This window comes from Podarcis filfolensis (assembly GCF_964270895.1).
Source record: "Podarcis filfolensis genome assembly, chromosome: 2".
Classification (NCBI taxonomy): domain Eukaryota; kingdom Metazoa; phylum Chordata; class Lepidosauria; order Squamata; family Lacertidae; genus Podarcis; species Podarcis filfolensis.
In genome coordinates, this window is record NC_139605.1 from 8,598,523 (window position 1) to 8,614,602 (window position 16,080).

Below are 16,080 nucleotides of genomic sequence, written 5' to 3' on the forward strand. Positions count from 1 at the left end.
CAGAACACATGTGGGGAGAGGAGAGGGGGAGAACGTTCCGCCACACAAGGAAGGCTCTTCAGAGTCTCAGGAAAACAGGATGTCCATCCCATTCAAGTGCCAAGTTGACAGAAACAACGCACAGAGGGAGGTGTTCTGAGAATCCGATATGCAGTTAGGACATTCCCTCACCCTGGAGAATCCGCCAAAATCTTGAACCTGCTTACAGGTCCTCTGGAATACCTCCTTCCAACGCCTCCCTTTCCTGCAGGAGTTTTACCCAACAAACATTTTTTAAAAATAAAGCCTTTCCCAGCAAAATCATGTCCCCATCTCATTTCAGTCCACGTAGCTTTGTCTCTGGGAGTTGTCTGGTGAAGCCTCATCTGTCTCAAGGGGCCTGGTGGCTGTCCCCTGAGACGGCATCTGAAACACAGAGAGGAAGTCAATGCTGCCCTAAGCCAAAGTCCCTCAGCCGCATCCTAGTTTCCCTAGTGGAATGGCTTCTGCAAAAGACGGTGCAGAAAGTCAACATGCTTGTGGGGACAAATGACCGCCAGTGCTGATCACCCTGCTAGCGAATTTCCCACAGGCTACAAGTCAGCTCCTGGGCCAAGTTCAAGGTCCCATGTACCAAAAACCAGAGAGGGGCTTATGCCTTATACACCACGAGATCCCTGCAGTCTGTGGGAGTGTCTCTTCTGCATATCCGCAAGATCTCAGAAGCCCTTTTGCACAGTGACTCTGAGCAGGGCCTTGAGAGTGGCTGCCCCTCTTCTATGGAATATCGTTCCTGTTGGGATGTGAAAGACGCCCAATCTCTGCACTTTCTGGAGACATTTTTGCTCCAACAGGCTGGATAAATGGCTTTTTAGCACAAGGGTCCACTTGTTATGGTTTGAAACAGTGCTTTTTCCCCCCAAAATTGTTTAGATGTACTCTCATTTCCCAACACATATTAAAATACTGCCCTCAATGAGGCCAAATTTAGATTCACTAAATGTTTAGGGGTATGCGTACCCCTGCACCCCCCAGAAAAAAGTACTGGTTTTAAATGTATTTGCTGTTCTTGTGATTTAAAACTGTTTTCAACTCTTGTGTAAATTGCCTTGAAACAGTGGTTTAGTGATGGTACAGTGGTTTAGTGTTTTAGTGATGGTAATAATAATGATGGTTCTCTTGGCAGATTCCTGTAGCCCAGATACTTCCAGTGGCTCCCAAATTTTGGGGGGCCATTGCCTCTTTTGGTTCTATAAACACAACCCCTGTGCCCCCTGCACCTACCCTATAAAAAGCCCATAAGAAGGGTGGCAAGACTAAAAGTGTCTCTTTCAACCTGAAGTTCTTTGCCAGCATGCTAAAAACAGATAAAGTTAGAATTAGCAACTAGACTTTTAGGACTTCACGGAATCAGATCCCCCTTGTTGGAATACTCCTGGGGGCACACGCAGCCCCCGGGATGAGACAAACCTCTCCGGGCATCTTTCTGATGCAACGCAGTCCCGGCATGTTTTCAAATATTAATGGTGCAAAAGAATATGCACACTCTATCAGCAGAGTATAGCAGAAACGATTGTGGACCATGAGTCTAGCATTGTTAAGTATTTATTAAGCAATATATACAGGACAAAGCAACCATGGCATCCTCTCAGTTCTTCTCCAAGAGAGGCGGGGAGAGAAACAATACAAAAGTACAGCACAGCGGAAGAGATAAGACTGACTTCCATTCTCACACTTTCCAAGATTAGAAAGTAAACACAGACATGTGATATAGCAATCACACATCCAGCAATGGAGGAGTGAAATGCTAACATCTCTCGCTAAATCAAAACTCCCCTGCATTTAGGGCAGCAGCAGATTTTCTCCAATTCAAAAATGACAAGGAAGCCTATGAATGAAAATGATACAGTATGAATACCGTAAGTTACAAGGTCCCTGTGTGTTTGTGTGTCAAAGGCATGGTAAGCAATCAAGGAGCATTCACTGCTCATAGCTGTCAATTTCCCTTTTTTAAAAGGGAAATTCCCTCATTCCAAATAGGATTCCTCGCAAGAAAAGGGAAAAAGTTGACAGCTATGTCACTGCTACTTGAGAAAACATTCAGGAACTGCAAAGATCTTTTTAAAAGGATCACGTGGTCACTGAGTTTCTGAGTCATTTCCGGGAAGTGAAACTCCCAGGGGGTGAAAACTGAGAAAACGAAAGTGAGGGAGCCATGGCTGCTGCAGGGGGTCCCATCCAGAATCTTTGTGACGAAGCCACGTGCTCCATCTGCCTGGATTACTTCAAGGATCCAGTCACCATCGCAGAGTGTGGGCACAACTTCTGCCGATCCTGCCTGATCCTGTTCTGGGGGGAATCGGAGGCAGAGGCTTCCTGCCCTCAGTGCAGAAAAACAGTCCAGAGAAGGAGCCTCATCCCCAACCGGCAACTGGCAAACTTCGTAGAATTAATCGAGAATCTCAGCCTCCAAGAGGGAAAGGAGGAAGGAGGGAAAGGAGGAGTCTGTGAGAAGCACGAGGAGCTCCTGAAGCTCTTCTGCAAGGAGGATGAAGCCCCCATCTGCATGGTGTGCGACAGATCCAAGGACCACAAACATCACGAAGTGATTCCTCTGGAGGAGGCTTCCGAGGAATACAAGGTAGGAGATCCCTGGATCTGGAGGGGGAGAAATAGCTGTGGATTCTTCTTGGGAGGTTTTCTTTTTAATTCTCAGGTCCAAAGTAGGCATGGCATGAATTGGTGGTTCTTTAGTACGGTAGAAGCAGCCAAGAGGAAGCCTGAGGACTCCTGGGAGGAGGGAGTTGAAGTCTTTCTCTCTGCCAGGGTGACAAAGGGATCTTCCCTTGAAATACTCACAGCAGCTTGAAAGATTTGAACTGGGACCGTGGGAGGGAGAGAAAGGGTTAACCTCAATCACATCCCCCAGCAAGGTCGCTTTGTACATATGAAAAACACTACAAATCTAAATTGCACATACACAACTAAGTGCATGTCTCCTTTGGCTAGCAGGATCCCTCCTCAATGCCCTGCAAAGCAGAGAGCAGCAAGGGATCAGTTCCAGGGGGGAGGGGTGGTGGCCAGGAATTGACCAGATGGTGCAGGATCCTTCCCCCAAGTATCTGCTGGAAGCAGATTTAGGAGTGGGTGGGTGTGGGTGTGTGTGGAAGCACCTACTGGTGGGGAGCACGCTTATTCTGGGGGTGCTGTGGGGCCTGTGCAATGAGGTTTCGGGGGGGGGGGCTGAGGATCTCCTCCCATCCCAAATGGCAAAGGACTCTGTGGTTCAGAGTAGCATCTGCAAAGACTAGGGGGAAAGATGACTTTGCCATGACAACTCAGAATTGGACCTGTGCTATTATACATAAAAAATAAAATCCTCATTCTGGATCCTACTTTAGCCCTTCCTCCTCCTCCTCCTCCTCCTCTTCCGACTTCTCCCTGGGACCTCAAGATGAGAAGTCAGGCTGGAAGTCTCTTCAGAGAAGACAAAGGAGCGAGCATGGCTGCCTTTGCTCTTCTCCAGACTAGTTTGTTGCACTAGAAAACATTCCCATCCCAGTTCCGCCGTGCTTTTCAACCCGTGTGCTGTGGCACCTGGGGTGCCCTGAATGATGCTCAGGGGTGCTGCTGGCAACACTGGCCTCTGTCCCTCCAGCTCTTTGTTGCAGCAGCCCTGGCTACAAGCTCCGCTGGCGAATGGTGCCTCTGGGGCTGGCCAGGGGGTGTTGGCTGCCAGGAGCTGAGGCGGCCTCGGAGGAAGCAAGCAAACTGGAGAGGGGCCCTTGCTGTTGGGAAGGGACTGACAAGTCCCTGTGGGGCAGCGTGAGCAGGCATCTCTTTTGGGGCAGCTCAGAGACCCAGAGGACGACTCCTAAGGAGAGGGGAGAGGAGGCTGAGAGAGCCCTCCACAAGGGAGGGTGTTCGAGAAAGGGTGAGGGGCTGCAAGCTCTGCAAGCAAGGGGGGACCTAACTGGGATCCCGAGTCCCACAGGGACACCGCAGAAAGAAGGAAGTTGGTCCAGGAAGCCATGGACCCAAAAACGTTGTACTTTTATTTCCTCTAGTAAACTACAGTGGCACCTCGGGTTACAGAAGCTTCAGCTTACAGACGCTTCAGCTTACAGACTCCTCTAACCCAGAAATAGTACCTCGGGTTAAGGACTTTGCTTCAGGATGAGAGAAATTGTGTGGCGGCAGCGAGAGGCCCCATTAGCTAAAGTGGTACCTCAGGTTAAGAACAGTTTCAGGTTAAGAACGGACCTCTGGAACGAATTAAGTTCTTAACCCGAGGTACCACTGTACTTCGCTATCATAGCAAGGCCACTTGACCCAAGAAGCCTGTATAATATTCATCTCCTCTCTCTGTGTCTCAATAAAACCTAAGTTTCCCTTTTTCTTTTCAGGGAGAGATCTGTCACCGCTTGGAGATTCTGAGGAAAGAGAGAGAGGAAATTCTGGCCTATCTAGCAGCCCTGGACAAGGAAAGCAGAGACCTCCTTGTAAGTGTCTCTGTTGTTACTAGTGAGGGAACAAGCACGTGAAGAATTGAGTCAGGACTGTGGAAGGATGGGGAAATCGGCCCATTTCAACTTCCCCCCATTCTCCTTTTTCCATATCAGTTTGTTTGTTTATTTATTATTATGATGAAAATGAATAAAATGCTAAGGTGGCTACCTTCTTGTACAAATATTTTGATATGTACTTTACCCTCATAAATACATCTTTTGTGAACATTACCTGGCTGGGTCAACCTTGAAAGATTCAGAGGTGTAAATTTCAAAAGATTGCTCTATTTCAGTCTCCATATTTCAGTCTCCATCACGTTTCAATGCAGCTAAATTGAGTTTATTTCCCATTGCCATTTAATATATGAATAGCAGTGAAGGAGAAGCCTGAGGACTTGTGAGCTGAGAGGGTGGAAGTGGTTCAATTCAAATCCTGATTTACCATAAATATTACTAAAGAGTTGTCTTTCTAAATGTGCGCTCATGTTCATTTTTAGGAAACTCAAGCAATTTCGAACCTTTAAAGAAAACAGGGGAGCTATGAGGATGAACTCTGCACTGTCCTCCTCCTCCTGTTTCTGCAGTTTTCCTACACCTAAATTGCACCAGCCTAAACTGAGGGGTGTTTTATGTCCCTGGGTGATCTCTGAACAACTCTGAACTCTGGTTATGCCATGCCCCAAAACATGCAGGGAACATCCATGGCTAGGAAAAAGGTCCTTCCTTTAGGCTGTAGCTCTCTGCAAAATAGAAGTCAACAGAAACAGCAATGGAGAGGGCCTCCCCTCAAAATAAAGGTTTACTTCTTTAGTAACTGGAGGTTTCATGTCTCTGAAAAATCAGAAGTGTCCTCCCTGTGGAATTCTCACTATTCTCTTCCTGATGTTTTGAAGGCTAAGCACCTTCCACACTCAGACCTCCTCTTTTCTTGCAGAAATTAACAGAAACGGAGAGGATGAAGGCTGTGGCGAAATTAAGAGAATTGCGCCAGTTCCTGGAAAAACAAGAAAAACGTCTGCTGAATGATGTGGCAGAGGTGGAGAAGGAGATTGCAGGGAGAAGGAATGAGCAGCTGGCCAGACTCTCCAGGAAACTCTTCTCTCTTGAGAGGATCATCCAGGAGATGGAGGAGAAGAGTCAGCAGCCAGCGAGTGAACTCCTGCAGGTAAGATGGTGGCAGGAACAGCCCAAGGCTCCAGGAAAAGGCTGCCCCTTTCATGTATACAAGGAGTGCAGGGGCTGAGATGATGGAGCCTCTAGTCAGGTTTGTAATGGACAGGAAGACCCAAGAGACCTGGGACTCACATGAATGCAGAGTAGAGATTTGTCTGTGTTCTTGATGGAACGGGAGCTGATCTTCTGCTCTTTGCTGATGCTTTGTCTCTGAATGCCCTTCAGCTGTGATGCGGAAATGTGAAGAACTTGATACTAGAAAAATTCATAATTTCAGAATGGAAAAATAAAAGCTGTGAGAAACCAAAACTGGCTGATTCAGCCATTCCTACCCAAAACCTTGGCGTGTGCCAGGCAGACTGACATCTGAGGGGCAGGGTCTGAGGGGGTCTTCCTAGTGTGGCCTGTGGTGTGCAGTGAATTCCCTTCTCTTTTCCCCTCTAGGATGTGAGAAGGACCTTGCAGAGGTAAGTGGATCTGGCTCATTTCCATTAGCATCACTCTTTGAAGCTGAGATGCAAGAACCTCAGACATGGCCCCCCCAGGGGCTGCAGGGGGGAGACTGGAGGACTCACTCCCTGCAGCATCTCACAGGTAAAAGTAGAGCCCCCTCTTCTGAACTTGTAGCCCCCCAATTCTCCCTCCAAGGATCAAGGTCAGCTGCCTCCTCCCTCCCCACATCACTTCACAAAGGGATGGGGGCTTAGGACGAAGAGCTTAGGATGTACCAACAGATTTCAATGTCCAAGTAGCATCTTGTCCAAGTAGCAGCCGCCCAACTCTTGGCAGCTTTGGACATCACTCACATCCTCTGGAGAGGCTCAGGGAGGGAGGGATTGCAGGCATTCTACCTCAGGGGTCTGGTTCTTCCGTCCTGGGACCTTCCCAGAAAGTTGTTAGGGGGCAGCATAGTTTGAAGCCATGGGAGCCCTCCGGTGGTGTCGCTTGGGGTTACATCTTGTCCCTTGTGCCGTTTAGCATCCTTACGAAGCCACTGACAGCTGTCCTCAGGGGTTTTGGACTGAGGTCTCATCTGTGGTAGAAATAAACCTGTTGGGAAATAAACTTCCACTTTGTTCGTCTTATTGAAATCACCTGCAAGAATTAGGGAGATGGGGCCATAATGGGGCCATTCATTGTTTTCCTTTTCACCAGGTATGAGGAAAGAGAGAGTCCAGAGAAACCACTGCCTTTCCCTCCAGAACTGAGGAACAGGATCTTGGAATCGTGTGATCGAAATCACCTTGTGGAGAATACAATGAAACAATGGAAAGGTAATGAAAAATGGCTGCCAGGATTTCACACTGGGAAATGTGTTACTTCAGAACTGAACATGCCATCCTCTTATTGCATGGAATTGAGTAACCCCAGGATACCTTCCTTCTTGGTGCTCCGGCCTTCATTTCCCGTCCCCCAGAATGGCCCATGTATATTGTGATGCTGGATCCTGTAAAGAAAACCTGAACCAGAGTGTAGAGCAAAGTCAGGATTTTTTCCTCCCATGTTTATAATTCTATGGAACCTCCTTTTCCTTGTGGTTCCCTGTCTGCACAATCTGGGGTTGTCCTTTTGGAGGTTCTCCTGCTCTGAATGGAGTCAAAGGGGATTAAGAAGCCCCCAGTTCCCCCTCTGCCTCCTGCTCAGGCTTGTTTCTCAGCCGTGGAGCCAAGGCCTGAGCCGTCTCCTCCTCAGACATCCCCCTGCAGCTGCCATATCTAGGGCTTCAGCCTTCAAGATCTCCTGAGAGTTCCCCCATTGAGAGTGGAAGCAAGAGCACATGAGCCCCAAAGGGAACAATTATGCTTGTGAAGAACCTTAAATATTTGTAGAAGGTTTGTGAGGAAGCGTTTCCTTTTGCCTGAGAGCTCTGCCAATCCTTCCTCATCAACTTTCACTTCTCCTTATGTTTCACAATCTTGGCTTTAATGATTCCCCCCACCACTTTACTTGGGGAAGATGTTAAGGCTGCCCCATCTCCCCTCTGCCTCCTTTTCTGGGATTCCTATTGCTCTGCCTCCCCTCCAGTCCTCCAATGTAGAGCCCAATTTCAGGGACAAAGTTCAGAGACCAGCAGGATATATTGTGAATGTTCTTATTCTACTATTTGTAAGCTTGCTTTATTATTGCTGTGTTTTAAAGCTTTAGTTATTTTCATAGATTCTTCCTATGATATTCTTGTTTTTAATTATTTTTCCACTATTTAATAATTATAGTAGAAGTTAAGGATGCCACGTTATGAAGTGTTAATTTTGTACGGAGATTTATTTCAGGTGGAAGAGTGTTGCCCTTACACTTTATATCTTTCTGCTTCCTCAGATGCTCTGCTATTCAGTGAACAGATTCAGAAAGGTAAATTTCCAGGAGAAGAACAATTTGACTGGAGGGGTGGGGACTGATATTTCATGGGTGTTGAACCGTCTGCTCTGCAGACTTTGGGACCCCCATCAATGGCGTCACTCTGGGAAACAGTCCTCTAGTGCTGTTTGGGTTCTTTCCATGTCCCATGAATGAACTGGGAGAGAGGTTGAAGGCTTGGACTGGGGGCAGAGCTTGTCCCTGCGACGAACCTGCACACCAGTCTGAGTTCCATTCCTGCCTATAGACCAGTGGTGGCAAACCTTTTATGGACCCAGTGCCCAAACTGCAACCCAAAACCCACTTATTTATCGCTAAGTGCCAACACTGCAATTTAACCTCAATACTGAGGTTTTAGTTTAGAAAAAAACAACTCATACATTAACACCTTTGGTCTCAAAAGAAAAACACAATAACAGAGCTTTCAGTGATACAAACAACTTTTTATTGAAAGGTAAAAGTTTGTATTTGGCATACTTTTCAACAATTAATGTGATTTTTGCTGTTGTATGCATGTTGATAATTTGTCTAACCTTGGCTCATAGTTTGTAAGTTTGAGATCAACACATGCAGCACTCAAGTCATCTGTTAGTCTGTTTCTGGTGTCAGATTTTATATAATTCAAAGCTGAAAACAGCTGCTCACAAGCATAAGATGATCCAAACAAAGTAAGGAAAGCAATCCCAAGTACTCTGATTGATTTAAAATTATTTGGTAGACTATTGCACACTAGGGACACGAGTGGCGCTGTGGGTAAAACCTCAGTGCCTAGGACTTGCGAACGTATGGTCGGCGATTCAAATCCCCGCAGCGGGGTGAGCTCCTGTCTTTCAGTCCCAGCTCCTGCCCACCTAGCAGTTCGAAAGCACCCCTAAGTGCAAGTAGATAAATAGGTACCGCTTTATAGCGGGAAGGTAAACGGCGTTTCCGTGTGCTGCGCTGGTGCTGGCTTGCCAGAGCAGCTTCGTCACGCTGGCCACGTGACCCGGAAGTGTCTCTGGACAGCGCTGGCCCCCGGCCTCTTAAGTGAGATGGGCGCACAACCCTAGAGTCGGACACGACTGGCCCGTACGGGCAGGGGTACCTTTACCTTTATTGCACACTAAGGATCTCATTTTCAGAACTAACTGTGCTTTCTTTTGTCATTCTTTCTATCTTCTCAAGTGTTTCACGCAGGTCACAGAATTTATTTTTCCAGACGGACTATTATCCTGGTTTCCCCCTCAATTTTATAGATTTTGCTTTATTTCATAAAATTTATATACTGTTTAGAAAATGCCTCGGTTGAGAGGAGGGCAGGCACAATACACATCGAATATAAGAAAGTGAAGGAAACTGATTTAAAAACCAACAAGGAAGATATTTATTCTGATGAGAGTCTGCAAGGAGGAGTCTCAGTCTAGCATGTGATCCAAAGAATCCTCTTGATCTGAAATGGAATCTGGGTTTTTTGGGTGTTTTGTTTTTTTATCAAGCTGTCCGTTTCTGTCTCTCAGCTGACTCTGCCTATCCTTCTTTTTCCCTCATCTTCTCCCCAACAGCAAATGTCACTCTGGATCCAGACACAGCCCATCCCCATCTCATCCTGTCCAAGGATGGGAAAAGTCTGAGATTGGGAGACAAACCTCAAGCCCTGCCTGATAATCCTGAGAGATTCAATGACTGGCCTTGTGTGTTGGGACGTGAGGGATTCACAGCAGGCAGACATTTCTGGGAAGTCACTGCGAGAAGTGGGGAATGGTGGGGTTTGGGGGTTGCCAGGGAGTCTGTGGAGAGAAAGGACTACTTCAACTTCAATCCTGAGACAGGGGTCTGGGCTGTGGGGATGTGGGGAGGGGAGTACTGGGCCTGCAGTTCCCCTGAAGACTCTCCTCTGTCCCTGAGTGAGGAGCCCAGGAGGATCCGGGTGACTCTGGACTATGAAGGGGGACGTGTGTCTTTTTCTGACGCTGACTCAGGAGCCGAACTCTACACATTCTCAGGAGCCTCGTTCTCTGGAGAGACCCTCCTGCCTTATTTTCTTCTGTGGGGAAATGAAGCCCACCTCAGTATCTCCTGAGGAGACTAAATCTGCCTCTCAGGCCCAGCAGGAGTTTCTCTCCAGACCAGAGTGACTGACATAAAAAACCTTCACTCGCCAAGAGCCCGTTGGGCAGTTTTCCAAGAGCCCTTTGAGAGGATTCATTCCAGTCAAAATCAGCAGAAATAACAAAACAAAAATGGGTTGCTCTTGCTTTGCATTTTCCTTCCTTTTCCCAGAATTCCCTCTGCAGCTCACTTCTTAGAGAGACAGTCACACTTTTAGGAGTCCTAATAACTTTTCTCACCTTCAATCTTGTTTTCCGTTTGAGATGTCTGATTTGGCAGAGCATGAGGGTTGTGGGTTTGAACCCCACATTGGCCAAACGTTTCCTGCGCTGCAGGGGGTGGGACCAGAGGACCCTCAACTCTGTAATTCTAGGAAACCTTCCTCTCCCCACAAGACCTTATGCAGCTGTGAAAATGCATACATTATTGGATTAATAGAGGACTAAAAATGAACTCCTTCACCCACGTCAAGCAGGATAGCTCCTTGCTCTAGGGACCTCAGACGGGAAGAAAATCTAAAAGAAGTTGAACAAGGCGTCGGCTTCAAATATCCTCTGCAAATAGAGCCTCACCTTCTTTACACTTGGTCAGAAATAAACCCCATTGCCTTGAGTGGGGCTTCTGCCCTGTTAAAATTTGTGTTTAGGGTTGATGCATTGATGTTCCTTATTTACAAGCTGGATTCTGTACTGTATATCGGGGGCATCAAATGGGGTGTCCTCTGGATAGTGCTGGACTCTTAATCTAAGGGTCACCAGCTGTAGCACCATGTTGGGCAAAAGATTCCTGCATTGGTGGCCATCTCTGCCTCCAGTGGCAGTGAGTTCCATAGTTCAATTATCTGCTGCACAATGAAATGCTTTTATCTGTCTTGGGTAGGACAACATTCAGCTTTCTTGCGAGGGCCAAGAATTCTAGTGCTATGAGAATCTGCAATGTGGAGCGAATGTGCCCCTGCCTCCCTGCCTCCATCATGAGGACCAGAGCAGGGGGTGGGCAGTTTGTTTGCCCACCCGTGCAGCCCACCCCGGGTGTCATCACTGAGAGGGGTGACAAAATGCCAGCTGCTCCCCCTGCCTGTCCCATGTCCCGCCCTCGCTCGGGTGCTGTGTGTGTGTCTGTGTGGCCGTGCTCAAAGCTGTGCTTCTCACGGGGCAAGGCAGCCTCCACTGGGCTTCTCTGTCTTTCCCCAACTGTTGCTTTAAAGCCTTTCCCTCAAACTCATTATGTGCTAAGGGGGCTTTTCCCCATGTGTTTTCTTCTTTGCCTTCCTCACTGTTTTTTTTTGGGGGGGGGCTCCTTTTCGTTTCCTGCCTTCCCCCCTCCACCACGTTTATTAACAAAACTAAGGATTTTTTTTAGGCAGTTTGCTAGGTAACAGAAGAAACATAGTCCATAGAAGCTGACTCTGCCTAATCTTCCCTTTCCCTCATCTTCTCCCCCACAGCAAATGTCACTCTGGATCCTGACACAGCCCATCCCAGCCTCATCATGTCCAAGGATGGGAAAAGCGTGAGAAGGGGAGACAAACCTCAAGCCCTGCCTGATAATCCTGAGAGATTCAGTGCCTGGCCTTGTGTGTTGGGACGTGAGGGATTCACAGCAGGCAGACATTTCTGGGAAGTCACTGCGAGAAGTGGGGAATGGTGGGCTTTGGGGGTCGCCAGGAAGTCTGTGGAGAGAAAGGGCATCTTCCCCTTAAGGCCTGAGAGAGGGATCTGGGCTTTGGGGAAGACGGGAGGGGAGTACTTGGCCTGCATCTCCCCTGATCCCTCTCCTCTGTCCCTGAGTGAGAAGCCAAGGAGGATCCGGGTGACTCTGGACTATGAAGGGGGACGTGTGTCTTTTTCTGACGCTGACTCAGGAGCCGAACTCTACACGTTCTCAGGAGCCTCGTTCTCTGGAGAGACCCTCCTGCCTTTTCATCTGTGGGGAAATTATAAAACCCCCCTCAGTATCTCCTGAGGAGACTAAATCTGCCTCTCAGGCCCAGCAGGAGTTTCTCTCCAGACCAGAGTGACTGACATTGTAGCCTTATGAGGCTTTGCCCTCGGGTGGGAAAAATATTGCGCCTGGGAAAGGGAAGTGGGAGTCAACAGACACTCAAGGAATAGTTTCGGAGAAAAGGCTTTTATTTCTACCATCCATGAACTGGTAGAAGGAGCAAGTGTGATAAGTCACAAAAAGCATGCACGAGTTCACAGTCATGTGCACAAGCATATATACCCATTCCAGATCCCTCCCCCTTTCTCCTCCTTCCAGAGTCCTGCCCCATGAGTTCCTCTGAGCATGAACAGAAAGCTGTCTTGGGACTATTGGACTCTTGGCACCCTTCCCAGGAAAGGGTTTCAGAGTGTTCAGATAAGTTTCAATCTCTCGTTCTGGCATGGTTCCCGGACAGAGAGTAAGTTGCAATGTGGTTCTTTAGCAAGGCCAGAAGGCATCAGAAAGGCCTGAGAAACAATGGACTGTGTTCCCTACCTTTGTTGCAGTCTTTTTAGTTACAGCAAGCGGAATGTTTCTGATGCTTAGCTAATGCCTTTTAGCTGCTGAGAAAAATGATTTTGAAAAGCTCTGAGAAGCTTTGAGCCTGCTTTGGTGGGGGGTGACTTCGGGCCTAGGTGAGGTCACCTGTCCTCACCTTCCTTCAACATAAAAACCATTTTACCCGCCAAAAGCCCGTTGGGCAGTTTTCCAAGGGCCCTTTGAGAGGATTCATTCCAGTCAAAATCAGCAGAAATAACAAAACAAAAATGGGTTGCTCTTGCTTTGCATTTTCCTTCCTTTCCCCAGAATTCCCTCTGCAGCTTACTTCTTAGAGAGCAGTCACGCTTTTAGGAGTCCTAATAAATTTTTTCACCTTCAATCTTGTTTTCCTTTTCAAATGTCTGATTTGGCAGAGGACGAGACTCTTAATCCCAGGGTTGTGGGTCTGAGCCCCACATTGGGCAAATGTTTCCTGCACTGCAGGGGGTGAGACTAGAGGATCCTCAGGGTCCCTCACAACTCTGTAATTCTAGGAAACCTTCCTCTCCCCACAAGACCTTATGCAGCTGTGAAAATGCATGCATCATTGGATTCATAGAGGACTAAAAATGAACCCCTTCACCCATGTCACACAAGATAGCTCCTTGCTCTGGAGACCTCAGACGGGAAGAAAATGTAAAAGAAATTGAACAAGGCGTCACCTTCAAATATCCTCTGCAAATAGAGCCCCACCTTCTTTACACTTTGTCAGAAATAAACCCCATTGCCTTGAGTGGGGCTTCTGCCCTGTTATAAATGTGTTTAAGGTTGATGCATTGACGTTCCTTATTTAGAAGCTGGATTCTGTACTGTATATCGGGGGCATCAAATGGGGTGTCCTCTGGGTAGTGCTGGACTCTTAATCTAAGGGTCACCAGCTGGAGCGCCATGTTGGGCAAAATATTCTTGCATTGGTTGCCATCTCTGCCTCCAGTGGCAGTGAGTTCCATAGTTCAATTATCTGCTTTTATCTGTCCTGGATCTCCCAACACTCAGCTTCTTGGAGGGCCACGAATTCTAGTGCTATGAGAATCTGCAATGTGGAGCGAATGTGCCCCTGCCTCCCTGCCTCCATCATGGGGACCAGAGCAGGAGGTGGGCAAACCCGCCCCGGGTGTCATCACTGAGAGGGGTGACAAAATGCCAGCTGCTCCCCCTGCCCGTCCGTGTCCCGCCCTCGCTCGGGTGCTGTGTGTGTGTCTGTGTGGCCGTGCTCAAAGCTGTGCTTCTCACGGGGCAAGGCAGCCTCCACTGGGCTTCTCCGTCTTTCCCCTGCTGTTGCTTTAAAGCCTTTCCCGCAAACTCATCATGTGCTAAGGGGGCTTTCCCCCATGTGTTTTCTTCTTTGCCGTCCTCACGGGGGTGTGTGTGTTCCTTTTCGTTTCCTGCCTTCCCCCCTCCACCACGTCCCTCTCACGCCGCCACCAGACCTCTAACCTCCAGAAGGCAAGTTGGCTTCAGAAGGAGGAGAAGCCTGCGAACAACCAATATCAGCCCCAGGATCTCCAAATCGATCACGACATCTTGGACATGCCTGCCCTAGAATTATAGTATTGTAGAGTTGAGGATCACCTAGTCCAGGGGTCTTTTTCAAAGAGGGCCAGATTTGATGAAGGGAAGGGTCGTGAGGGCCGCCCAAAGGGCTGAAAAGTTGTTGACCTTTTTTTAGGATTGAAGTTGTGGAGGGTTTTTGGGGGGGATTTTAATAAACTGCCACAGGGGCTGGATTAAACCAACCGGCAGGCCGGATTAAGCCCCTGATATGGACTTTGGACATGCCTGATCTAGTCCAACCCTCTGCATTGCAGGAGTATGTAGCTGTCCCATCCTTTTTTACATTTGCTCTCAGCCCTCCATCTGCTATGTAAATTTTCATATCTTCCTCCCCACCCACACACAAACAGACACACACACACACACACACACACAGAGTTGCCTCAGATGCTAGTCCTACTCAAAGCGTACTCACTGAAATGAATTAAAAATCCAAATGTTAATTTCCAAGAGTCTGCCCTAAGTAGGGTTTAGCTGGGTGTAGCCTGTTGTTATGACCAAAGTATCTTACCCAAAAAGAGCTGCACAAACCAGTTTATCTGAGTGCATTATTTTTTGGGGGGTGGGGGTGGGGACTCATTTATTTATAATTGCTTAATCATATGGGACTAAATTGTATTATGTTGTAAGGACATTTCATAAAATCTTAGAACTGTAAAATTGGAAGGGACCCCAAGGGTCATCTAGTCCAACCCGCTGCAGTGCAGGGATCTCAGCTAAAGCATCCATGACAGATGGCCCTCCAACCTCTGATTACAAACTTCCAAGGAAGGAGAGTGCAAAACCTCCCAAGGGAGTCTGTTGCGCTGTTGAAGGGCTCTTGCTGTCAGAAAGGTTCTTCCTGATGTTGTGTCAGAATCTCCTTTTATGTAACTTAAAGCCATTGTTTTGTGTCCTACCCAGTGTGAGAGCCAGTGTGGTGTAGTGGTTAAGAGCGGTAGTCTCGTAATCTGGGGAACCGGGTTCGCGTCTCCGCTCCTCCACCTGCAGCTGCTGGGTGACCTTGGGCCAGTCACACTTCTCTGAAGTCTCTCAGCCTCACTCACCTCACAGAGTGTTTGTTGTGGGGGAGGAAGGGAAAGGAGAATGTTAGCCGCTTTGAGACTCCTGAAGGGGGGTGAAAGGCGGGATATCAAATCCAAACTCCTCCTCTTCTTCTTCTTCTACCCTCCAGAGCGGGAATAAAGCTTGTTCCATCTTCCATGTGACAGCGCTTCAAGTATTTGAAGATGGCTGTCATATCTCCCATCTGTCTCCTCTGTTCCTGGCTAAACATACCCAGCTCCTTCAAACACTCCTCATAAGGCTGGGTGTCTAGACCCTTGATCATCTTGGTTGCCCTCCTCTGCACACGTTCCAGCTTGTCAACGTCCTTCGTAAATTGTGGTGTCCAGAATTGGAAACACTATTCCAAATGTGGTCTGACTAAGGCAGAATAGAGTGGGACTATGACTTCCCTTGATCTGGACACTATACTCCTGTTGATGCAGCCTAGAATAGTGTTAGGTTTTTTGCTGCTGCATCACACTGTTGACTCATGTTCAGCTTGTGTTCCAAGCCACCTCATGAGAAGAGAAGACTACCTGGAAAAGACCCTGATGTTGGGAAAGATGGAGGGCACAAGGAGAAGGGGACGACAGAGGACGAGATGGTTGGACAGTGTTCTCGAAGCTACCAGCATGAGTTTGACCAAACTGCGGGAGGCAGTGGAAGATAGGAGTGCCCGGTGTGCTCTGGTCCATGGGGTCACGAAGAGTCGGACATGACTAAACGACTAAACAACAACAAGCACACATATTTGGGGAGGGGTGTTTGTGTGAGGTCGGGCTCTGCTAAGTAGTGTTTGCTGTCAATGTGACAGCTAAGTAGTGTTTGCTGTCAATGTGCCTCCCCATCC

General features: G+C 48.0%; 2 protein-coding genes across 3 annotated transcripts in view; one reads left to right on the forward strand and one right to left on the reverse strand.

Moving 5' to 3' along the window:
• Positions 1 to 16,080, reverse strand: part of LOC310756746 (uncharacterized protein) — a 1,375,527-nt gene that overhangs the window by 925,103 nt on the left and 434,344 nt on the right. The window lies entirely within an intron of this gene.
• Positions 2,002 to 13,362, forward strand: LOC310756908 (zinc finger protein RFP-like). Of its 2 annotated transcripts, none has more exons than XM_083601838.1 (7): positions 2,002 to 2,620; positions 4,386 to 4,481; positions 5,422 to 5,652; positions 6,105 to 6,127; positions 6,816 to 6,934; positions 7,977 to 8,009; positions 11,551 to 13,362. In XM_083601838.1, exons 1-7 carry the CDS (start codon positions 2,195 to 2,197, stop codon positions 12,066 to 12,068), a joined length of 1,446 nt encoding a protein of 481 aa, XP_083457964.1. In that variant the 5' UTR covers positions 2,002 to 2,194; the 3' UTR covers positions 12,069 to 13,362. The 2 variants fall into 2 exon arrangements, with proteins under 2 accessions (XP_083457964.1, XP_083457963.1); XM_083601837.1 differs by lacking the exon at positions 11,551 to 13,362 and adding an exon at positions 9,557 to 10,348.